Below are 26,537 nucleotides of genomic sequence, written 5' to 3' on the forward strand. Positions count from 1 at the left end.
CACTAGATGTCAAAAGAGGAGCTGGAATTAAGGTCACCATTGTGGGTCTGGCTGGAAAAGACACAGTGTAGTAAAGACAAGATGTTGTCATTTGTCCTGAGGCCAGTATAAAAGATATAAAGCCAGAGGGATGGGCCTCCCCGGTGGCACAGCGGTTGAGCGCTAGGTTGCAAAGCTGCCCGCAGCCTCTGCAGCGCCGGTTCAATCCCCTGCTGCTCCCTGGCCACTGGAGGAGGGTCCCACATGGCACGCAGACCTCTCCTGCCACCCGCTGCTCCCCTCAGCAGTGTACGTAGGTCCTTCTGCCTGCTCTGCTCTCCGCTCTGGCTCTGGTGAATTCTCTCATCCTCCCACGCTTCTGACTGTACCCAGTGCTTGTATAAATAAATAAATAAATCTTAAATAAATAAATAAAATAATAATAAAACCAGAGCGACCTAACGACATGGTGGTTCTGCCAAGAGGTAAGCAGGGTATACAGAATTTATCTGCATCTGCTTCTATGTAAGAGGTGCTGAAGGAACAAGAAACGCTTCGGAGCTAATACCTGCCCAGTCCTACCCTCCATTGGATCAAGAAATGGGCTTTGGAAGCAAAGTTACGACACATCCACTTGCTAAAGACAAAATGTGAATGGAAGTCATGACAACTACTCGGAGAGTCACTAGAGGACTACCTGATCCTCACCAGCAAGATCCTAGGACTGGCTTTGAGTTTTCCTTGCAATTTTTGAAGAGTAGAAGTAGAGGAGATGGCTTATCAAGTAAAGGAGCTACTTGCACTTAAAGATTAGAGCAGAAATATTTGATCATGAGTAAGAAATAGAACATTCTTCTAAAATTATGTACCTTTCAGATGTCTTTCTGATGTAGTTGGTAATGGTAATGCATTATTTATTATCTTCATGGCTTATTAGTAGATAAGGAACAATTCAAATGTACCTCTTCCTTAAAAATTACCCCAGAATTAAAGTCCAGAGATAAGAAAAATGCTAACATCCTACACAAACATGATATTGTTCTAAGTTCTGATATTCTGAGTTTGTAGACATAGAAGGAATTGAATGAGTTTGGCAGCTCTTTTATTTTCAACAGATCGCCAGTTTGAAAAACAATCGCTATGTATTGCCCTAAGTCAGCACACTGTTATATCCTTCTTCGGCAGTTTTAGGATTTCGAGCTCCCCAGATCTGCTTAAGTATCTTTCTATTCCAAGCCAGTTTAACTTGGATACCCTATAAATAGAATCTGCGTAGGCATTTTGTGTACATAACTATTTGAAGCACAATGCTGACACCTAGTGTACAGACTGAGCTTCATTTATTGTTTTCCTTTCCTCCCTCCCATGTATGATAATAGCTTAGCAATAGCAAACATTTATTGAGAATGTGCTATGTATTAAGTATTGTACTAATAAGCACTTTAAGCATACTTCTCTTCATCAGCAACAATTATTTATCATCATCCATATTTCACAAAAAAAAGGTGGGGGGATGTTTAAAGAGCTTAATCAGATTTTACTATTATAAAAGTTAGGATTCAACTGCAGATGTCTAACTGGAGCAGTAGTATTCAATCACTTTTTTTGAAGGTATCAAGTAGGATTGCTCTATTAAATTGTTAAATTGGTTCATATATGTTCACTTGGAGTACAGGTTTACACAGAATTCTTTCAAGATTATTTGTGAGAGTTAAGGCAAAAAACATGACAAATCTGAGATCTGAAACTTTGTGCCAAACCCTTGATTTAATTTCTCTCTTACTTTTTTAAAAGGTTGGTTTATTGGTTTGTTGGTTTGTTTGTTTATGCATACAGGAACTGGAGTGTAGGCCAGAGGTACAGGGGATGAGAGGATTCACCAGAGACAGGGTGGGGAGCAGAACAGGTGAATATACTGAAATACACTGCAAAGGGGAGCAGCAGGTGAGACAGGAGAGGTCTGCTGTGCCATATGTGAGTTAGCTCACTGCCAAGACTTAAACCCTAGGCCACCAGGAGACCCTTAATGTCTTTTTTTTTTTAATAGAGGCATGTTTATTTATTTATTTGTTTGTTTGTTTTGTTTATACATGCACTGGGTACAGTCAGAAGCACGGGAGGGTGAGAGAATTCACCAGAGCCAGAGCGGGGAGCAGAGCAGGCAGAAGGACCGAAGTACACTGCTGAGGGGAGCAGTGGGCGGCAGGAGAGGTCTGAGCGCCATGTGGGACCCTCCTCTGGTGGCCGGGGACCAGCCGGGGATCGAACCGGCGCCGCAGAGGCTGCGGGCAGCTTCGCAACCCAGCGCTCAACCGCTGCACCACCGGGGAGGCCCCCTTAATGTCTTTTTAATGGCAGGATGTCAGCCCTTGCTATCTGATTGTCTTCTCATTCTCCCTCTGAAGGCAGAGAAGAATCTCTTCACAGAGACTTCTGGGCAGATTCTGATGACCTCTGGGCATTTCACAAAGGAGAACTCTTATCCTGTAAGTAATATACACTATAGTGTGTTCTTTGTGGTATTCCACAAAATATTAATATTTGGCAAGTTTTAATATTTGACATCCTACTTGGATATGTAAATTCACATAGGATTCCCAGACTATCCTCAGAGTGTTCTACCATCCCTCGAGCTACCTTGTTTCTTCTTCAAGATCAAGTACTCCAAGAAGCCAGATCATATTCCTTTCTCATATTTGAAGGCAAAGGCTTGACATCTAGTGGGTACTCAATAATGTGCTAGATAAATTAAAGTATGAGAATCTGTTCGTTCTTTTCTAACATTGTTTTTTGCACCTTCCATTTAAAATATTCAAGTATTTGAGTTCAGTTGCTTAGTACCTGCCTGATGCTAAGACTGCAGTTTTGAGTATAACTCCCAAATGAGCTGCTGAACTTCTGAGAAAACCTGGTTTCAGGCATGAAGCTGTCTCACTGCTGTGGCACTCACTGACTGCCTCAAGGGCTCATTCAGGAGGAACTTTTTTCCCTTCCTCCTTTTTTTCAAATCTGGTAAGATGCATCAACTGTTTTAACACAGTGGGAATAAAATTGTTAGAGAATTAACAAGCTCACTGTCAAGCATTTCAGTTCATTTGATCAAGCATAACCTGGCTGCTTCCAGGGCTTCCCTTTTAACTTTCTTGGAATAGTCTGTAATTAAACCTTTGTAATTAAACCTGAAAGGAACCTGTCAAAATACTTTTACCAGTTCTTCTAGTTTTTAATTCCCATTTGCAGTGTCTAGTACACCACCACATTAATATTTGACTCTGAAACCAATTCTTTACAACTATGTATCCCCAAACTGAGCTTTCATTTCCCCCTTTGGAATGAGAGAAGCAAGTACTTCCTAAGTACAGGCGTGGACGTCATTTTGAAATGGTTCTCTAAAGACTGACTTGAAACTGGCAGTGTTGTTCTTTTAGGCTCTACTGGAAAAATGCCCTCTACTTTGGATGCAGAATGTCCTGCAATCCCTTTCCAGAAAAGATCATAATAATTAGGTTTCATTTGACTAATAACTGTTGTTTTCTTGTTTTAAGGGCCTTTTAAGTAACAAAGTGTTGATTTAATGCCATGTTATTTCTAAAAACGTTGGACAAGTCCAGAGATAGAAATATGGCCTCCATTTAAAGCACATCACATTCTATTCTACCACTGACTTACAGACTGTTCCAGGAGAGTAAACTCCTTTGCCTGAAAATTGCTGATACTGAAGTACTGTTTATTTTCTCTCCCACTTTTTTTTTTAAAGATTTATTTATTTATTTATTTATTTATTTGTTTGTTTATTTATACAAGCACTGGGTACAGAAGTGCGGGAGGGTGAGAGGATTCACCAGAGCCAGAGTGGGGAGCAGAGCAGGCAGACTGAAATATGCTGCTGAGGGGAGCAGTGGGCAGCAGAAGAGGTCTGCGCACCATGTGGGACCCTCACCATGTGGGACCCGGTGGCCGGGGATTGAACCGGCGCTGCAGAGGCTGCGGGCAGCCTCGCAACCCAGCGCTCAACCGCTGCGCCACCAAGGAGGCCCTCTCCCACTTTTCATTCTGGATAATCGGGTCTCCAATTAATTCAGTGTATAATCTGATATTAATATCACAGTATATTTTTCATCTAAGATTTTCATTTGGAAGTTCTTTCATTTTCATTTTTGGAAGTTCTAGTTTAGCTTTGTTGTGTGTGTGTTTGTTTTTTTTCCCAAGGATTTATTTTTGTATAGAAGAACTGGGGTGCAAGCCAGAGGAGGTGAGAGGATTTACCAGAGACAGAATGGGAAGCATACAGGGAGATCCACTGAAATACACTGAGAGGAGCAGCAGGAGAAACAGGAAAGATCTGCTGCGCCCTGTGGGTAGCTCCCTGGCCAGGGATTGAACTCAGGCCAATGCATTGGTAGCGCCGGCACTTAACTCCTAGGCCACCAGGGAGGCCCCAGTTTGGTCTCTTTTTTGTCTCCCACTTCATTGTCCTGTTTTCTTCTATATAGAGTATTATTTATGAGGAGTTTCAATGTCCTTGTCTACTAATTCTATCACCTCTGGGATTTCTGTATCTCCTGTGGATTTCTCCACCTTTGGCTGCTATCTTATTTTTCTGCTTCTTTACATACCTGATTAAAAAAATATTCCTTTAAATATGCTTAGATTTTATTCTGGTGTGGATATTTAGGGTCAGTTGGATTGAGTCTTGCCCTTAATCTGAGATTCTGAGGATTCTTCCTCAGAAAAATGTCTTTCCACCAGGCGATAGAAACAAACTACTCCTAATTGTGTCAGCTATGGAGGCCATTATGCCTGCTCCTTTGCAGACTTTCTGGTTTCAGATCATTTCCTCTTAAACATGACAGGTTAATACTCACCCACTCAAAGGGAAACTTTTACACACCTCAAGCCTTTTCTCTGTAAAGCAAACTTCTGATCTAGTACGTTGCTCAACAAACTCATTTTGGCTTCCCAAAACTCTGTTCATATATTGGGTTGTTTGGATCCCCTTATTACCGTGAGACAAGGGAACTCTCTCCAGGCTTCAATCCGGTATAATCATACAGCTGAACTGTTGGTTTCCCATCACTTACGGATGCCATTCCTGCAGAGCTGCCCAATGTCTGAAACTGTTGTTACATTTTATTCAGTTTTCTAGCTGAGGTGAAAGAGTAAGTATAATTCCTAGGTCTCTCCTGACTTGAAGAGAATATCAACATAATATAGTTTTGAAGGAAACCCTGGCTAATATAAGGGACCAGAACTTTTCATATATAGTATTTCAAGATGTGTACAGGTTTTGCCTACTATTTTGGTCAGTTATATTTTAGGTCTAGGGATGCGAAAGTACGTTTCCATATAAATTAATAGAAATAGTATTCCCAGACTCCAAAATAACCCACCAAATCATGTCAAATAAAAATATTCTACTTTTGGATAGCAGGGGAAACCTGTAGAAAAAATATTTCAATAACTTCAATAATTTCAAGAAAATATTCCTATAATTTTTATATTTATATAATTATAGTTATATAATTATATATTTATATAATTTATATAATACATATAAAAATATTTCAATAACTTCAATAATTTCAAGAACTTACAATTTTGAAACCTGGTGACTACAGTTAATAATGTGTTCTATACTTGAAAACTGCAATTAGTGTTTTAATGTTCTCACCACAACAAAATGTTGATTATGTGAAGGGAATAATGTATTAATTAACCCTATTGTGGCAAACATTTTTCAGTATACACATGTATAAAATCATCCCATTTATTATAAGTCTTACACAATATTATATGTCAATTATATCTCAGTAAAGACACTGGGAGGGGAGAAAGAAAATCACCTAAATATTCAACAATAGGAAAATTATTGAATAGCGATATTTCAAAAAGTTCTAGGATGATAAAAGAAATATTATCTATTGTATTTTCCTCCTCTGTTCCTGGCAGAACTGAAACAAAACAAGTATAATCACAAACTTCTAAAATCCATAACTTAATGGACAAAAGAGGAAATATCTGGGAAAGGTCAGTAAAGACAAGTCATAGAAAATAAATTTAGGAAGAGGGGCCTCCCTGGTGGCCTAGGGGTTAAGCTGGTTAAGGGGTTAAGCTGCAACCTATGAAACTATCCATAGCCACTGCAGCATGAGTTCGATCCCCGACCAGGGAGCTACCCACATGGCTCAGCAGACCTCTCCTGACTTGCCCATTGCTCCCCTTATTAGTGTATTTCAGTCAGTCTGCCTGTTCTGTTCCCCACTCTGTCTCTGGTGAATCCGCTCACCCCCCACGCCTCTGTCCTGTACCCCAGTTCTTGTATGCATAAATAAATTTTTTTTGTTTTTTTTTTTTTAAAGATTTATTTATTTATACAAGCACTGGGTACAGTCAGAAGCGCGGGAGGGTGAGAGAATTCACCAGAGGCAGAGCGGGGAGCAGAACAGGCAGAAGGACCAAAGTACACTGCTGAGGGGAGCAGCGGGCGGCAGGAGAGGTCTGCGCGCCATGTGGGACCCTCCTCTGGTGGCCGGGGAGCAGCCGGGGATCGAACCCGCACTGCAGAGGCTGCGAGCAGCTTCGCAACCCAGCGCTCAACCGCTGCGCCACCGGGGAGGCCCAAATAAATATTTTTTAAATAAATAAATTTAGGAAGTTACAAGAGATCATCTGGTTACTTTAGGGTGGGTAGTTGTGGTGAGGAGAAAAATGACATGCCATCAGACCCTCACCCCAGAACATCATTCAGCCTCTGAAATGCCTCTGAAACAAACTTGTCATGGCCAGGAACATGCAGACAAGGCCCAGAATTTCCAGGCATCATAAACAGCAAATGTAGTCACAGAAGTGCTGAAGTGCAATTTTGAATGGTTAGAAAAAAGGTTGGAAGAGGTCAGAGAGATGACTAAACAAAGAGTTCTTTAAGAGTTTTCCAGGAATTTAGATCTTATCCCAGGGATAATGAAACAGCATTAAAGAACTAAAACAAGAGAAGCAAAATCAAATTTTTCTATTAGGTAATTCTGGGTTAGTATGAATGAGACTGAAGATAGGAAGAGACTTAAGAGAGGAAGACTAGTGAAGGCCATTATGAAAGCCTGTAATATTCAAGCATTAAACAATTATTATATATGGAAGGTACACAAGACTTGGTATTTTCTTTTTTTTTTTTAAACAAAAGCTACATCATAAGTTTATTTATTTTATTTATTTATTTTTTAAACATTTATTTATACAAGCACTGGGTACAGTCAGAAGCGCGGGAGGGTGAGAGAATTCACCAGAGCCAGAGCGGGGAGCAGAGCAGGCAGAAGGACCGAAGGACACTGCTGAGGGGAGCAGCGGGCGGCAGGAGAGGTCTGCGCGCCCTGTGGGACCCTCCTCCGGGGGCCGGGGAGCAGCCGGGGATCGAACCGGCGCTGCAGAGGCTGCGGGCAGCTTCGCAACCCAGCGCTCAACCGCTGCACCACCAGGGGAGGCCCAAGACTTGGTATTTTCTAAAGAATTGTAGATAGCAGAAGATATGTTAAAATGACCAGCAGTTGGGAAATACACAATTTTTCCAAAGTAAAAAAAGGGACATTTCCAGACATTTAAGATTCAGAAACCTGATATCAAGCCCTGCTCCTACCAAGAATCATCTTTATAATTTTTAGGACATTCAGGACTAACACATGGGATAATGAAGGTTCCCTTGACCCATGGCTAATATAAACTTAGTCTGCTTAGAAACTATAAAAAATGATGTACCTTAAATGCTGTAGGCTAGGAAGCCTCCAAGACAACCCCAATCACATCTTGCTTCTTGATATTTAAGATTTGTGTAGTTTCTTTCCCTAGAGTAACCTGCTTTTAACCGACATTGAAAGGGAGTGTCATTTCCATGATTAGACTACAAGAGGTTCTGAATTCTGTCTTCATAGTGCTCCCTCCCTTGCTGGCTTTAACTTAGTTGCTATGTTAAGGAAGCCAGATTGCAACTTTCAGTCAGCAGCTAGTTAAGGACTGAGGCATTTAGTCTGTTACCCAAAAAGAATTCAATCCTGCAAACAACCACAAAAATGAGCTTAGAAGCAGAATTTTCTCCACTCAGGCCTTTGGATGAGCCTCCGATTCTTTTGATACTTTAAAGCCATATAAAACACCCAGGAGGCAGACAACCAACTAAGCTGTACCAAGTCCTTCCTGACCAACAGAAACTATGATAATAAATGTGTGGTTTTAAACCACTACATTTGTTGTAAATTGTTATGCAGGAAAAAGTAATGCATATTAGTTGGAGTACCTTGCACAACACAATGGCTTTCAGACTTAGAACTAAGTTTTCCCAACAAAGAGCAAATTTCTGTAAGCCCAGCTACTCTAGCATTTTCCTGAGAAGACAACTGTTACTGTACTGTCATGGCAACCTGATGAAATGACCTCATTTAGGAAGCACATAGTAAAAGATGAAAGCAGCCAAGATCTAGGACTTCATTATAGCATCATTTTGCCATTATCAAAGGTTGATAAAGAAATAGCCTACAAAAGAGCGCTGTGGGTGATTAAAACAAAGTAGACACTAAAGGAAAAGGATAACTTAGGTCAAGGCATGGTAGTCCAGTGTTTTCAAGTACATGAATATTGTTTGGCAAAGTCAGAAGATTTCCCCTAGAGAGTCAAAAAAGAGAACAGATCTGAAATCATTCCTGCTTTGAAGTCAAGGTAATAAGAAGCAAGTTGACCTTTCAAAGTCTAAATAGTACAGCCTGGAAATGTTTTGACAGACATGGAGAAAGGATTCCCCACCATTCTGAAGACTGCACAATTCTTCTGACCTCCGTAGTCAAACCATACATATTGATAGAACACTCTACATCACTACTTGAAAGGTCCTGACAATTATACCTCATCCTACAATGAGGAAATCTTTGAGACACATTAAAATTTATTCTCTAATACTTCTCCAATAGAAAGTGATATGGGAGCAAAAGACCTTTGGGAGGAAATGGGAATAAAGAATATTGAAATTCCACATATTTCTTGAAACTTGAAATTGAGGTAACTATACACCTTTAAAGCTATTACTGTCAGAATAACAAGAACATGCTCATATCACTCAACTGTTCAAAATCTTTTTCCTCACATATTAGAACATGGTTGGGGAACTCCGGAACCATATTCTCTATTACCCAGTCAAGCTCAGAGCTTCTAGAATCTGCACATTTCAAAATACCACACAACAATGAAAGGCACAATTGTGAATCCTCTAGCAAAAATATGGAAAGCAGCATTGAGGTTCACAGCCACATGTCCTCTTACTATTATAGTTAGAGGTAGTGGGTTAGTCAATGTAGTCATGCCAATGCACAGTAGTTTACTAGTTTTATTAATGTAATCTTTGGTTCTTTAGAAAATATCTTTTAAAAAGTCCACATATAAAAATTTAGTATGGATTTTAAGTTTAAAACAAAATCTCCCTTTTTACACTCACTATAAATTCTGCCAAAAAGGTTAAATTCTGTCAGAAAGGTGCTAAGGACAACTTTTGAATGGTAACCACTCAAGTCCCTTAATGTACCCCTTTTAAAATGGCATAAAATACAATATCTAGGATATTAACAGGTGTACTACCACTTAACTGCACTAAATCATCCCCCAGTTAGCTTTAAAAGACTGGACTTTTCACAAATCAAACCACTGCAATCAGAGTTTGCAGAACCAGAACTTGTTTCACTTTTTGAGAGGAAGAGATCTTAAGAATAGAAAAAAAGTACGGGGGGGAGGAATAATAGAAAAAAGGGATATATACACAAACACTATAAATGAAATTGGGTTCTTTAGGTTTCTTAGTTAGATTCCAGGTTAAATGTTTCAGTTTAGCTCTGTCTCACACAAAGGATAGAACAGGAATTCTCATTTACTACTGAAAATGCAAACTACTACAGTCATTTTGAAAAAGTACTCTTATTATATGATCCAGCAATTACTCTCCTTGGTATTCACCCAAATGACCCAAAAATCCATGTCCACACAAAAACTACAAAGTTTACAGCAGCTTTATTCACAATGCCAAAACCTGGAATCAATCAAGATGCCCTTCAGTAAGTGAATGAATAGATGAACTGTAGCACATCCAGACAATGGATTATTATTTACTGCTCAAAAACATTAGCTATAGAGCCAAAAAGTTACATGGAAGAAATTTAAATGTACATAAGTGAAAGAAGCCTATCTGAAAAGGCTTTTAAAAAAAGGCTACATACTATATGATTCCAACTATATGACATTTTGGAAGTGACAGTTGTTGCCAAGAGTACAGAGGGAGCGAAGAATAGGCAGAGTACTAATCCAGAGCAGTGAAACTATTCTATACTATACGACACGATATGGTACTAATTGCTGTAACGGTGGCATGTCATTACACACTTCTCAAAACCCAGACTGTCAAAACCATTGAGTGAGCCCTAAGGTTAACTTAATGTGGACTTTGAGAGTGATAATGATGTGTCAGTAAAAGTTCATTGTGGGAAAGGCTGTGCATGTGGGGGGCGTGGGGATATATGGGCACTCTACTTTCTCTGTGTTTCTATGAAACTAAAAGTGCTCTAAGAATTTTCAAAAATCAAATTAAATTAAAAATTAGATTTCAGGGCCTCCCTGGTGGCGCAGCGGGTTGAGTGCTGCATGGTGAAGCTGTCTGCAGACTCTGCAGCCCGGTTCTATTCCCGGCCAGCCAGGGAGATACCCACATGGCACAGCAGACATCTCCTGTCTCACCCACTGCTCCCCTCAGCAGTGTCTTCGGTCCGTCTGCCTGTTCTGTTCCCCGCTCTGTCTCTGGTGAATTCTCTCACCCTCCCGTACCTCTGGCCTGTACCTCAGTTCTTGTACAAATAAATAAATCTTTTTTAAAGTTAAAAAAAAAAAGTAGGGCCTCCCCGGTAGCACAGCGGTTGAGCACTGGGTTGCTTAGCTGCCTGCAGCCTCTGCAGCGCCAGTTCGATCCCCGGCCACCGGGCAAGGGTCCCATCTGGCACACAGACTCTCCTGCTCCCCTCTGCAGTGTACTTCGTCAGTCTGCCTGCTCTGCTCTCCCTTCTGGCTCTGGTGAATTCTCTCACCCTCCCGCACTTCTGACTGTACCCAGTGCTTGTATAAATAAAAATAAATCTTTAAAAAAAATTTTTTTAAATTAATTTCAAGGTAGAGGTGATCTGACAAGAGCCTAATTTCTTAAACATCCCACCATGTTCCCTATCCTTCTAAAGACTTGAGATCACTGAGAATAATCAAAAGAATATCCTGCAAGTTATAAAGACAGTTACACAAAGTGCCTAAGTACCAAACAGGGCATCAGCTACCCACAGATATTGCCACAGTGACAGCAGATACCAGTGTACACAAATTCTGGTAAAGTTAGTAAAAGACAAAGACCTTTATTTATTAGACATATTTAAGGGAATCATCAGAATATACAAGTTCTTTTACTGAATGTCTAGTGTTTGTATGTTGTTTGAACTGTTATGCAGACTATAAACAGTATATTCTGAGACTTCACCTGTTTTATAGTCTACAAATTGGCTAAATATTATAGTTATTTTCAATTACTAGGTAGTAATATACTCATAAGCTCATTAAATGCTTGCACACAAAAAATCTTTTTAAATGTTGTGACATAGTTTAATATGATGCCTCGATCTCTATGCCAGATTAAAGAACATCAACTGATTACCAAAAAAAAAAACTGACTTCACCTCAAACATCCTTTAAATTTAATTTTTCTATATCAAAATCATTAAATTCAGTTTCCCCCAAATGTCACTCTGGTTCTCCAGGATCCTAGGTGTTAACAAAAAAAAAAAAAAAAAAAAAAGTTCTGCATTTTCAAAATATATACATAAAACATCAATTTTCATAGAAATGTACAGAACTTTCACATAATCTCCAAGTATTTAAATAACTTGTATTAATGTGCTACATGGCCTAAAGGCTGTCCAATAAGTTAAAATCTTACAGACACAAATTTCAGATAAACCATGACTTTAAAAACTTTTATTCTTGCTTCCCTTTCCACCTTACAATCATCAAACAAAAGGGGTGTGTGGCACCACTTTTGAGTTTGTAGTCACACCTTGAGCTAAAGAAATGTCTAAAGGCCACTTAATTTTTGAACTCCTAGGGCAGAACCTCACCTAATGCACTCTTGCTGACATTGTCTCTCCTTCATCAAAACCTATCTATGCTATGTGCTGTTATGTGCTGTTATGCTCCTGAAACCCCTGAAGGTTCGGTTAATGACTATAGAAAACTGATGATTGGCTAAAACAAAAGCAGCTCCTCCTCATCACAGGTATTTTCCTTCTCATACCTAAAGATATTGTCATTCCTGATCTCTCCATTTTATTCTAATGTTTTTTAATGTTTCCTCAAATCATCATTCACATCCACCACTTACCTGATTTTTTTCTCCTCTTTCCATGTGCGGGAACCAACATCAAATTCCAAACTCTCAACTATTTATATGATGTATGCAGACCTTACAGAACACTGTTAAGGTCATTTCTCACCCAATGTACAAATGCCATGAGTGACTGACAAATTTCCTATTTCCGAATTTTCATTAAAAAAAAAACTCACTGGTTTTCATGAATGACAATAAATCAGATGACCAATCATTTGTAATTTTTCAATAGTTTAGTAAACACTATTGGTAAACCTGACTAGAGACCTAATTCAGCCAAACTAATGCTTACAAATCAATGATACTCTTTCTTAAAGAGTGGAAAAGAGACAACAAAATGAAAATGTCATATGATTAAAATAAAGCCATGTTTTACGTTTGCAGAATTTACCCTACTACACACAAAGGAACCCCATTCAAGAAGAAACTAAAAATCCATTTTATTAATGTTTTTTGGAAGAAAACAACATATTTACATCCATGTTTACAAACATTTGCATAATTTTTTCCTTTCCTTTTAAAATCTTTCATTTGACAAAAGATTAAAACATTATTTAACATAAGCAATGAAACCCAGTACCTTTACAAATGGCCATGTCCCCCCTTTCACCCCTAAATGTGAAACAGTTCAAGGTTACTTAACAGAAATTAGGAGGATGATGAACTAAAGTATAAAGTGGTATTAATGGTAATTAATGGTAGGAATTCTGTTACAATACTAAGTTATGTGTGCTAATTAAGAATATGAAGTAATTGCATACTTATAGGGTCTTGGGTCTCCCTGATGTATGTTTCAATGAAGAATAAGGGAGAAATAGAAAAGGAGGGAATGAGAGAGAGCACGGGCAAGAAAGAGGCTGGTTGTTTGGAAGGCGAGGGGTGAACAAAAAAAGCATCCTAGAATACTATTACAAGGGAAGACTGTGCCCAAGTTCATTCCTGTGCTCACACATGGGGCTGCTATAACTACATAAGGGTATTAAATCTTCTGAGCTGTCTTCTATAGATTACCTACTCTAAGAAACAATAGGTTTAGAACTACTATAGAAAAATTCTCCCTGGTAAAAGCAGCATGTTCTCCCAGGTAAAAAGCAGGTTTTTGTGTTTGTTTTTTCTAATATAAAGGGAGAAAGGAAAGACAGATCAGTGTCTTTCTCTTCGTGTCAGCATCATTTATCTCAGATAAATATTAAGAGATAATACGTGTTATAGAATTAAGTCAGTAATAGAATTGCTTGGGTCAATTAACTAAAAACTGGAGGCGAGGGAAAGGAACATAAATCTTCTTGGCATTCACTTCTTTAATTCCTAAATACATAGAAGATAATTAAAATAGTATCTTTTTCCTGGAATAACCAATTTGTCTTCAACAAAGTTTTAAACTTTCAAACAGTTCTTTAAAATATTCTGACAATATTAGTTTTTGTCATATTTATAAACCTCATCTTATTTATAAATTTCATTATCTTCGTTTCATTATCTTTATCACCTTATTCTTTCACTGAATGTTCAATGACAAAATTCTGATGCTCAAAAATTAAAAATCTGTTATGCAATTCACCTGTTACTTTCTTAAGGCTGTTCCTAGGTTGATCTGTAAACAAATACAAAACTTAGTAAAGCATTAAGTGTCATGAGATCTGTCATGAGAGAGGGAAATAAAGCATACCTCCTTATTACAGTACAGCTTATGTTGGGAAGACTAAAATCCGATGAAATTAACTCCATTTTCAAATGTCTAGTTTTCATGAAATTGTAAAGAAATTTCTGACAATGTAACTACTAAAGATTCCAATCAGAAAGATTTATATTACCATGTGGTATTAGAATTACTATTAAATTTTCTGCTAAAAATATTTTTAAGTCATTTTAAAGCAGGAGCAACTTCAGTCATATAAAGTTGTTGACAGAAACATCAAGTTATTATAGACAAAAATCTCTACAGTTAAAGTGTAAAATTTCAAGAAAAAATAAACATGTAGTTTAAAGCTATCATCAAGCACTGAAGCAAAGTGCCTTTCAAGTAATAAACTAGTGATGGTTTATGTACTACATTATTTACCTACATTTCTAAGCATAAATACATATCTAAGCATAAATGATTGAGGAAAATTTTAAAGCCTGTTAATAAGGCAAAATCTCTACATTACATTTAGAATGTAGATTAAAATCAAACAATTTTGAATCTATATTAACTCGGTAAACCCCTGAGTAGAAACTAATGTCCTTTTATGTGCTGACTCACAAACTGCAGGTAAAAGACGACGTTATTTTAGCCTGCTTTAGTAGTAACAATTGGTTCAACTTGCACCATTCAATAATGTAAACATGTAATTAAAAATTGCTTTCGTTAAGAGAAAATACATGTGAAAGTTTTTTAAAAAGCAACAATTGCAAATCAGAGATATGGCAAAGTACAGTATTTTCCTAACACAAAAACAATTATCAGGGCCTCCCCAGTGGTACAGCCGGTTGAGCACAGCACTTGAAGCTGTCCGCAGCCTCTGCAGTGCGGGTTCGATTCCCGGCCGGCCAGGGAGATTCCCACATGGCGCGGCAGACCTGTCCTGTCGCGCCCTCTGCTCCCCTCAGCAGTGCTTTCGGTCTGTCTGCCTGTTCTGCTCCCTATTCTGTCTCTGGTGAATCCTCTCACCCTCCCGCACCTCTGGCCTGTACCCCAGCTATTGTATAAATAAAAAATAAATCTTTAAAAAAAATTATGAGACCCAGAAAATTAAACTTTTTTAAATATGAAATTTTTAAATATTTTAACTGTTAAAGCATGCATCACGGTTTCATCCAAGTTAATTTTCTCCAACAACTGTACCAATAACAGACACTAACCTATAAGAGCCATTACATTAAAAAATATCCCAGAAACATACTTGAGTTAAAGTACTTAACATTACTAGAAGGCAGGTAGCACTTTTTAAAACCTTAAAAGGCAAGCTGTACTTCAATACTTAGTACAGAGGTAAGGTGTAAGTGGCCAACTAGTGATGGAAAATACGTAAATTTTTGAAAGAGACTATTTTTCAAGCTTATTTTATAAGGTATCATGAGACTTCACATTTAACACAAGAAGACATCTTCTAGTTGAGACATTAAAAACAGATAGTCCCCATTTTTTAATCACTTTATCACTCCTTATAGAAAGTATTTAGTGTCTGGGCAATGGGTTTTCTTGACACATTTGAAAAGTTACCTCTGGTTCTTAGACCAAATTTTCAATCTACCACATTGAGATATTTGAAACACTGAAAACTTTGACTGTACAACTAAATTAGTTAGTTGTTCATATGTAAAATGTCTAAAAAGTATTGAGATTAATTTTTAATCTTGAACTAATTTTTTTAGAAGTAATAGAATTTAGATTACAAACAGTATATTCCAATATGCCAATATGGTGATTTTGACAAGAGAGTTTCCACTTTAGCGCAGTTTGATGTGTCCCAGGAGAAAGGCAAATTATTCCTTTATATTTAACATATTTTCTTCCAAACCATATTATCCAATTATATCACCCAGATTACTTTTGACCATTTCTAACAGACAAATGCAACCTCAAAAGTCAAGAAACACCTGTATATATTCAAAAGAGCACAGCAGAATTTGACGGTACCATAAGGCAACTAAAATGAGGGAAACTACTCTGCATACACTCTGGTAATTTTGCTTGAAAACATAGAGATGTTTATACTATTATTTTTTTAATCAGGATAACCTATTAAATATGTTCTTTAAATGTTGGCTTTTCCCTATCGGACAATAGTTGTGCATGCTTATCTTCAGATGGTCCTAAAATAGAACTACAAACTTAGGGAATTCATCTATGTTCCATCTCATAAACAAAGTCAATAAAGCATACATCAGACCTAATAATCAATTTCTACATGGAAAATGAAGACTGACAATTAACATGTGCGTAAAATTAATACAAACTTCCAATATCGTTTTTTAAAAACATAAAAATCAGTACTTCTAATTCATAAAGGTATAATCTCAACTATAAAAAATACACTTACAATGTACTTAGAGATTATTCAATTTATAAACTTCATATTCATTAATCCTACAAGATCACAAAAAAAAAATTTTATTTAACAAGGATCACAAAACATTTTTGGGGGAAATTATGCAATACAAAGTTTATCCTTACAATCAATGTTAGAAAAGACTAATCCTGCTCCCTGATTGTGAATAAGGTGGTTCTGGGAAGAAATGAGAAAAGTTAAATCCAATTAGAAAATAATCTGTATTATTTTGGTTGAGCAAAATGCCCAAACTAGATGATCCAGTGTCCTTCTCTTCAGCCATTTGGATAGTTAGTTTATAATTTCCTTAGCAGAACAAATAGATCTGATAGAAAGATGTCCACATAAAATAAAATCTTCCCTTTGTTAAAAAATGAAACTAAAAATTTAAACATGGATGTGATTATGAGGCAAATAAATTGTCAAAATACTTAAAATTTTGTTTTAGATCTTTTTCTCTTAAAAAAAAAAAAACCTACTTCCCAAATCAAGTACGTTTTAGTTTGTCCCAGAAACAAACTCTGAAACAAGATTTAAAGACAAGAAGGTCTTTTGGGAGGTAATCCCAGAAAAACATTAATAAAGTCATAGAAAGTTAGAGAAGAGAAAGAGAATAAATACTACATATTTAACAATTTCTATGGGCAGGAGATCCAGTTCCACTGGAAACTCTAGGAGACAACATGAAATATGCCTCAAAGTATCACCAGGAAGGGCAAGGAAGTTGGCTGAGGGTAGCTCCCAGGGCATTATCTTCCTAACACTTCCAATCTGCCCCATATGTAGGCAAGAAACTCCAAGGGAGAGTCACAGGAGCTTGCAGGTAAGATGCATGGACCGTAAGGGTGAGAGTCTCACCATGAGTAATGCTCACATACCAACTTAAATTTCATTTTTGTGACTGTCCCATTACAAAGAAACTACATTTTAATGATGTAAGCCACAGAATATAATTTTGAGCTATTAAAGTAAACCTCCCAGTAAGAATAAAAGTATGCACATTATTAGGAATATCTGAATCCAACAAGACATTGATTTTTGCCAAAACTAATCAAAATAAACATTTACTTGAATGATTCCCATTTTTACTGGTAGCAAAACCCCATTATTACTTGAATTCAATATATCTTAAACAGCCAGCACCAAAAACATGATACAGAATAACACAGTATTGCATTTGTAATTCATATGACTGAAACTTAAAAGAGGTGATTTACTGTCCTATCTCTGATACTAAGTAGCCATGTAAATTTCTGTTAAGTCATGTTATTTGTTGGATCTCAAATTCTGTTATCAGTAAAAAATAATGTATGCCTAACCTGCTTATTGTTGAGATTAACAGGAAAGAAAAAATTGGGAAACAATGTTAAAATTAAAAATACAACATAGTAAATAAAATAATTTTATTGTCATAAAAAATAAAAACTAAAAATGACCCTTAGGAGTCATATTACACAATTCTAACATTAATAAATTCTGGTCTAGAAAAAGAGCAGGGATTTGTTCAACCCAATCAGTAGCAACTCACTGGCAACACTGAAAATGGATCCCAGTCCAAAGCTTCTAGCACCCTAGTTGAGAGTTCGTCAGACACAACATTGAGCAAGAAGCTAAAGCACATTTTGTTAAAAAACTTCACAACACTTTTAAATAATAGTAAACACCACATGGTACTGCAAAACATCAGCTAATAATCATGCACCAATGATTTCAAACTTACCAGATCCTTTACATTGCCACTCATTTTATTTGGCATTACACAGCATACAGGAATACAAAATTTCACCGTCTTTGCACAATGGACCATGGTGGAGAACTATGTGTGCATGCCTTGGTGGTGGGTGTTGTGTGGTGACATGCATCTTAAGAGGTGTGAGCCTATATTCTGAATCATACATAGTACTATAAACCAATGTTATATCAATTAAAAAATTATTGAAAATATATAAATAAAACTTTTTAAAATTCTACCAACTTTAAAAATTAGTAAGGAACATGGTTTCCATAATTAAAAAGTGAAAATAAAAAACAGCTAATTAAAAGATGCTTCTGATTAAAAGGTCTAAACATTCCTGTCCTTCAAAAAAACTCCACATGAAGACTGCCTTTTATTCTCCTTGCTTTAAAATTTATCAAAATCAAATAAACCAACAAAATGTCTATTAGATTCAAATAAGATAAATTTTAAAAAGGAAAAAAGCTTCTTAGAAAAAATTTCCATTTATAAAATGTTTAAGTTAAAATACTTTTATTAAATCTAGTTCAACATTCTTAATATTTAGAAAACTACTTCATGAGGTCATTCATGTCATTCTAATTTGTCTTTATCTCATTTTAATAGTTCTTATTTAAAGTGTATATAAAACATATCCAGTGAGTAATTCAAAGAATATCATGGTCAAAAAAATTAAAATATTTTCCAGAAGTTTACATTGGCAGATTTAAAGAGCAGAACTAAAGTCCTGCCCAGAGCTGAATACACTTGATCTTCAGTAGTTTCTTAATAATGGTGCTATATTCTCTTTGGTTTCATTACTAGGATGACAGGAGAAAACATGACTACATCCAGTAAAATTACAAACCTCACCTTACAAAATGAAAATTCAATTTGAACACAATGTACAATTTATAATGTAAAACCAATTTATTATATTATGGCTTTTAAAAGCAGGACTGGCTCTCAAAATTTTCTTTCCATTATTTTTATAAGTTGATTGCTAAAAGCCTGTATTAGAATTAAACACACACGCGCGCGCACGCACACACACATACACGTGCACACACAATATGATACATCCTGGGTATAACTTCTCTGGGATCATGGGAGAACCCTTGAATATATGACAAATCTGACACAACAAAGCTGACTTTATCAGGGAACTCACGACAGGCAGACTAAACCCATACACTCTAATGACTTTAAAATGGCAGAGTTCTTAGAATCAGCAGTACTTATGAGTACTTTTACTAAATGCATGTTATGTGTCACAGTTGTATTTACTGGGTAGAAGAGTAAGTGGGCAGGAAAAACTTCCCATCTGCCAGCTGCTCCTGGTTCCCCTCTCTAATATTTTTATATTAATAAGTATAAAAAGAGCAAACTTCCTCAATACCCTTTTGTGCTGTTTTAGATTCTAGAAGCACCTGTTTTAAAAAGCTGTCACTTATTCAACTTAAATTTTAGTAAATGGTAAATAAAACTATGTATCTTAAATGATCAAAACCAATTTTTATTTTAAAATTATTTTCCTTTACAGTTTCATACATATGAAATAAGTTTCATTTTGTTTGTACTAGTTCCATTAGTTTTTTTTTCCACCTTGGTGATCCATAATTTTAGTCTACACTAATAATCTAGCCAGGTGCTCCTGAGGGTGATCCCCAGTATAAGGATTCTACTCTCAGAACACAGACCTAGCTTTTGCTTGAGTAATTTCAATAATTTTACAGAGTTGATTTTCATTTAGAAATTCTCATACAACATTAATGTGGAACCAGAAATTTCTATTTCATATTCCTAATTTTTCTATTGAGAGCAACCAGTACTATTTTTTACTCCTTCTTATACATGGCAGTCACTCAAACATTTAAAGAGAATCCCTCTTAAATATCACCAAATTTTTTATCGCATCCCACTCTCCACAACATTCAAACCTTTATCATTCTAGTTGGCTCCTTATGAACACTATTGTTCACAAAATCCCTCAAAATATATGGCACTTAAACTGAACATGGTAATAAAAGTTTCAGTTTGAGTTTCAGAATGAATGTGGTTTATTACATCTCCTAATCAACAATCACTTTGCAAAAATTATGTCTTTCAGCAATTGTATCACAGCACTTCCCAACTGCCAGTCTATATACGCTGATAACTTTTTCAAGAAGTTTTCTGTGATTCAGAGTAAATAAGAACAGTATAGCAATCTTTCCATCTACTTAAAGCTGTTCAAGTTAAATAACTTTTTTATTGTGAGTTTATGTCCTTCCCAACTAGTGGAGGGAGAGGGTGTAAATTTTTAAAAATAAAGTGATGGTGATGGGAGATGGTAGTTATTTTTCCAAAACTCCTAAGATGACAAACTAAAATATCGCATTTCACACTCTCTATCAAATTAATCATCGTGCCCTAACATACTCAGGTTAAAAAAAAGGTAGCCAAATACTTTAATAATCTATATAAAATTTTATGTAAGTTACAATGATCAATGACAATCAGCCATTAATTCATGGTAGTAAAACCTCCCAACAGGCTCCAACAAACAGAAGGGCTTCAAAGTACTTTAAAGTACTTCTTGAAGTTCCTACTTTTCCTAAGCCACTTCACACTTACCTTTATGATCCTAACTAACACCTAGATGATATCAAAATAAGAATTGAATGGTAGAAACTTACAATCATTTGTTCCAATTATGCAGTAATTTGTAAAGCAAGTGAACTATACCATCTAGGACAAATCAGCAAACTTCAACCCATGGAACAAACCCAGCTCATCATCTTTTTGTGTAAAGTTTTAGTGAAATCCACCACACTCACTTATTTACACATTGTCTGTGTTTTGCTGCCCCAATGGCAAAGGTGAACAGATGGAACAAAGCCTATATGGTCTGCAAAATCCCAAATATTTACTATCTGGCCCTTAATACAACCTATCTGCCAACCACTACTTTAGGGCAATGAACTACTTGCTACCAAAGAAAAATTTGGGATCTGCAACAATAACCATTAACTCAGGAAAGCTACCATCCACATTGGAATAGCTACATATAAACACTGAAGAATCTAGTAGTCTTTCATCCTATTTCCTATCAGGATTTGTTTCCTACCCATTACAGAGAATTTACTTACCTGCTCACTGAGCTAATCTTTAACAAATTTTTCAAGGACACACTTGTGGAATAGTGAAGAATCGATAATTATGCTGCTCTATGCAAAGGTTAAAAAAGTTGCTGCAAATAACTTAAAAGTGTATAACAGAGTATCTACAGAATTACATAATAATTTCCTTTACATATTAGGTTTCAAATACAAAACACTTTTAAAGGCACTTAAAGTAGCAACACTTAAATGTTTAACAATTTAGATAATAGTAACTGTTATATATTGCAAATTGATTTCCCTTCTGTGTTTAAAAAACTTTCATTTTCATGTAAAGTTGAAATTAAAAAGTAACACTTGTAATATAATCTGACCATATAGCTTTTTAACATAAGTGACATCAGAGTCTCTAAAATCACATCAAAGTATTTTGAATCTGGAAAGTGCTTAGGAGATCACCTCCACATTTTACAGATGAGAAAGTTTTAAAACATGATTTATAGTCAGAAAACTAATTAGTGACACAGTCAGAAGCAGAACCCAACACTCAATTATTAGTTTGGAACTCTCTTTTATGTCTGAGCAGGAAAGATATGCTCTCAGATTCTAAAAAAGGATGATGCTGAAGTATTTCAAATGTGTAGTAAACATACTCAAAAGGCTACATACAGTCCACTCAACCTAAGCAACCCTCTTCTATGTTTTATTAGAAGTAATTATAAAATTACAGAAGGAAATCAGTATAAAATCACTCTTATTAGAATGATGAAAAGCTTAACAAACTCTGAAATATTAGAAAAAATAATAATCAATAATGGAGAGGGGCAGATAACTGGTATTCATACATTTCTAATTTGGTACAATCTTTCTGAAGGGTAATTTGGTCAAGAGCCTGCAAAGTTCTTACTGTCTTAATCTAATATAGAGTTCAAATTTTATATACAAAGTTGATTCATAATTGTGAATTATCAGAAACAATCTAATATCCAGAGAGAACTGGTTAAATTACGGTGAATTCACACAGTTGAATATTAAGCAGTTGTTTGTTAAAATCACATTTTCAAAGACATGGAGAAGTACTTAGGATGTGATGTTAAGTCATAAAAAGTAGGCTATACAACCATATTGGTCAATAGTCTCAATTTTGTTATGCACACACTCAAACATAGACACACTCATACATAAAAAGAGTACAAAGACTGAAAGGAAATATTAAAAAATACTAACAGTGTTCTCTCTGGATAGTGAAATTAGACAATTTTTTTCTATTCTTTATATTTTTCATGTTTTCTAAATTTCCTATAATAATCACCTATTAGGTTAATACTCAGAAAACATTTGAAATTCTGTAGTCAATTTTGAAATTTTTATAATCTATATAAGAATATTTATAATATTCAAATATAATCTAAATGATGGGAAATAGATCATTAATGCATAAGATTATAATTTCCACACATTTACAGGTAGGCAATTTTTAATCCAAAAGACATTTTATCTCAATTCTTGATTATAGAAAGTTGGTATTTAATAAATTAGAAATGTAAATCTTTAAATAAAATTGGTGCAAGGCATCTAAAAATTGTGCTGTTCTGGCATTAACATTGAAGATATAAACACTCTCCAATGTAATGTAGATCCCCAGTGTTAGATTAAAATAGGTACATCCAGTACATGCATGGCGGTCAATGATTAACCAATTGAATTACATGGTATTTTTTTGCCAAGTGACTAGAACTGGTCTATAATAAAGAAAGAAATACAACACCATACCATTATTTTAGTTGGAAGAGCCGCACCAAAAATCATGACAAAAAGAACTTGTAGAACTGTCAGGAAATCCAGTTGTTATTAATGATTTCTTGCTAAAAATTTAAGTGAGTGAGTCAAATTGCATAAAGCACTGAAAATGCAGAGCAGCAGTGTATGGTCTGCAATAATTTAAAAAACACTTAGAACACTCTTCAATGTTTCTTCATTTGCAGACTACTGCCTATCAAATATGATCTTTGAATTAAAGGACTACATCTATATTCTTTTATCAATCTTGAATTTATATATTACTACAATATAGTAATGACACAAAGTGATGTCACACACAAAAAGGCAAACTGTAATTTTAAAATTAACTTTAAAATATGCTTCTAATTTCTGTGATAAAAAATCACAAATATGCAAAATATAAAATACATCTTAACATATTTTTATGTAAGAGCTGAAGTTGACCACTTTCAACATAAAAATTCTGAGATGGAATTATTTAAAAAACAATTTTCATATATACCACAGAGCAATAAGTTTAAATCAGACTATTTTGAGTTGTGTAGCCCTTTATTAGCAACTAAAATAGAAGGTATCTGTTGTACAACACGGGTAGTATTGACTATAACTGGAGATTTATTATATTCTAATACAGATCATTTATAAATGCAATTTCTTTATTAAAAAGCTTCCACCCTTTTTTTGTTTGTGTACAATTTGCAAAACTATTCTGAAAGCGGAATATATGTGCACAAGTCTGCAAAGAGTGCAGATTTAGGATATGGTAAATGCTTTACAAGTTACTTTCAAATATCTGTCTGCCACAACTGGTCCTTTACATTGTCATCTTTTTTGATCAAAATATTTTTATGCAACCTCTTTCCACTGCCCTAAACTATAAAGCATTTTTAATGAGTTGAAATTAAGGAAGGACTACACCTACTAGAAAAGAAGAGAAGAAAGTTCTATTAGTTTGAGGTTTCAGAATCCCCCCAAACCAGGACCAGTATCTTGGTATGGGCTAGGCTGGGACCCCGGACAGAGTATGAGTATGTGCAGGTGGCATCCCTGAGGATTCAGAGCTTCAGTGGACTGTGAGTGCTCCAGCTGCGTAACTCACTGAACTGTCTTGCCAGTTTCTACACTGGCTTGACTGGGCATAATTCAAAAAGGAAAAGCTCATATTCATCCCATTCTTCTGGAGCTCTGTGATAGCCTAGAAAAAGAAAAATTTGGTTATGGAACATATCATATTAAAAATGAGCACTCTGTGAACATGTTGGTAGCTTAACTTTATCCACTTTACAGCTGAAACCTAGATCTAGTTCATTTTCTTGAATTTCTTTGTTGCCTCATGTTAAAAAGGAAAAAGAGGAAGTTCTGCTAATCTAGTTTCTTGATAAATATCAGCCATAGTCCACCCAATCTCTCCCTATTTATTAAGATGACTTTTTTTTTTTTTAAAGTATCTTTCTCTGTTTTCTCTTGGCCATCTTGCCATTTCTGTCCAAATCTTGGCCATTTCTGTCTTGAAATGTTAATAAGACTCTTTTCTTTGTCTGACTTTGACCAAATGTGAAATGTACATAAATTAAGTTGCAGACATAGGATTTTTACTTTGATTATAGATTGTTTTTTCATTTATTAAAATTTTATTTGCTCCAATTCAGGCTTTAGGAAATTACTATAGCTTACTCTAGTTAAAATTTCAGAAATTAGTTTAAGCCATTAATAAGGTTTTCTTCCAGTCACTCAATACTGTTGAAGACAAAACCCCTCCTAAAAATCTTCAATATACATTTCAATTTACATTAAAGTTAACACTGGACTTCAAATTCTTACCTAAACTTAACAACTACATTACCTTCCCCATTATTTCTCTGCCTCACCAAACATGAGCCCATTATTAATCCTCCTATTTCTAAGAACACGCTTTTCTTCTTTCTTAAAGAGTATATCACATTTCCATTCAGGAAATCCATACTGCTATATTTCTTAGGGGAAAAATTAATGTTATCTTTCTTTTGAAAATTCAGCTAACCCAAACTTCTACCTCTTAACCTTCATTAGGTGAAAATTGCTTTCATTGTAAACAGAAAAACATGTTATCTTTCTTTGTTAAATGATGAAAATCTAAAGTTTAAGAACAAAACCTTCCATTAACTTCCACAGACTCTAGAACAGTAAATAAAACCAAAAAATCAGTAAGTTCAGATCTCTTGAAAAGTCACACTGGTTTATAATTGTAAAACGCACAACAGAATTGGCTGAGTGTCAAAGAGACAAAAATGGGTTTCTATTTTGGATAACTTTCTATATTTAAAAGAATTATTGAAAATAAAAATAAAATTAAAAAATAAGTGTTTGTCTACATTCCAGTGATAAATAACTTAATTCAAATAACTAAAACAATGAAAACCTAAATTACCTTAAAGGTAGTAGAAAGGAAATTCATCCTAAGTACCTAAAACCAATGATAATAAGGTATCACAGACAATTAAGATATTTTGAAATATCAAAGGATCAAATGTTAAAAATTAAATTTCCCTAAGGATACTCACATTTAATAACACCCCAATGGGATGTCTTCCACATATAGTATTATGGTATTTCTTCAAGTAATTGCTAAAAGATACAGGATCTAATTGTTCTATAATACTCATACCCTAAAAAAAAAAAAAAAAAAGAAGAAAGAAAGAAAGAAAGAAAAAGAAAAAAGGGACACAATTTAGTTTTTCTGAGTCACATTTTAAAACCTAGAAAAACCTAATTTTTCAATTAAGGAGTTGCAAAGAAAATACATTAAATAATCCTTGTAAAATATCAGTCATTCATCAAAGGTAATCTCATTACAGTCAATTCTCATAAGACATATATTTTATTAACAGAAAATTTTTAATACCCAGTTTAGTTTTCTCTGACTTCGTGGTGTACTTTCTACACTACCTTCACCAATTGTCACTTAACTCATAATCCTAAGCCATATCATAATTTTGTATTTTTCTTATGTAAACATTTATAAAAATATATCTGTAGTGAAATTTTTCATACACAAAATTTAAAATTAAATTTGATACATACAAGTTTTCCCCCTATTCATTATATTTGCCCTGCTATTGGGGAAAAATCAGAGCTGATAGTAATTTAATGCTTCCTGTAACACATCCTTAATAGCAATAGTGTGTAAGGCATATCAGTAGTTGTCAATGAGTTGAAGTAGCAGGTAAGTGATAAAAAGAAAATACCACAAACCAAGAAAATAGTTAACAGATTTTTCATTAAATTAAAAAGACTAATAAAAGGTTGAACTACATGTCTTTTATGAGTAAGTCAAAAAGAGAAAAGTTTTTTTGTCTCTTTGTATTTTAAAATAGAACACTTGTATTTTCAAGATTTTAATCCGGAATCGAAATTTTCAAACCACTTTTTAAATAATCACTATGACTTGGACACTTTACATTAAATTCCATGCTTTCTAGGTGCATCCAATAATGTGTTCATAATAT

At 35.3% G+C, this 26,537-nt stretch overlaps 1 protein-coding gene across 4 annotated transcripts in view; it reads right to left on the minus strand.

Annotated features, from left to right (window-relative positions):
- Window positions 1–24,029: 24,029 nt before the first annotated feature.
- The window catches only part of MEMO1 (mediator of cell motility 1), a gene marked incomplete at its 5' end in the record, with an annotated part of 81,295 nt that continues 78,787 nt past the window's right edge, over window positions 24,030–26,537 (minus strand). For all 4 annotated transcript variants that reach the window (XM_084235262.1, XM_084235260.1, XM_084235259.1 and 1 more), the window contains 2 exons: window positions 24,030–24,247; window positions 25,593–25,697. In XM_084235262.1, the coding sequence (XP_084091388.1) occupies window positions 24,116–24,247; window positions 25,593–25,697 (237 nt within the window). In that variant the 3' untranslated portion in view covers window positions 24,030–24,115. The remainder of the gene's footprint in view (window positions 24,248–25,592; window positions 25,698–26,537) is intronic.

Source organism: Talpa europaea, assembly GCF_964194135.1.
Source record: "Talpa europaea genome assembly, chromosome: 6".
Classification (NCBI taxonomy): domain Eukaryota; kingdom Metazoa; phylum Chordata; class Mammalia; order Eulipotyphla; family Talpidae; genus Talpa; species Talpa europaea.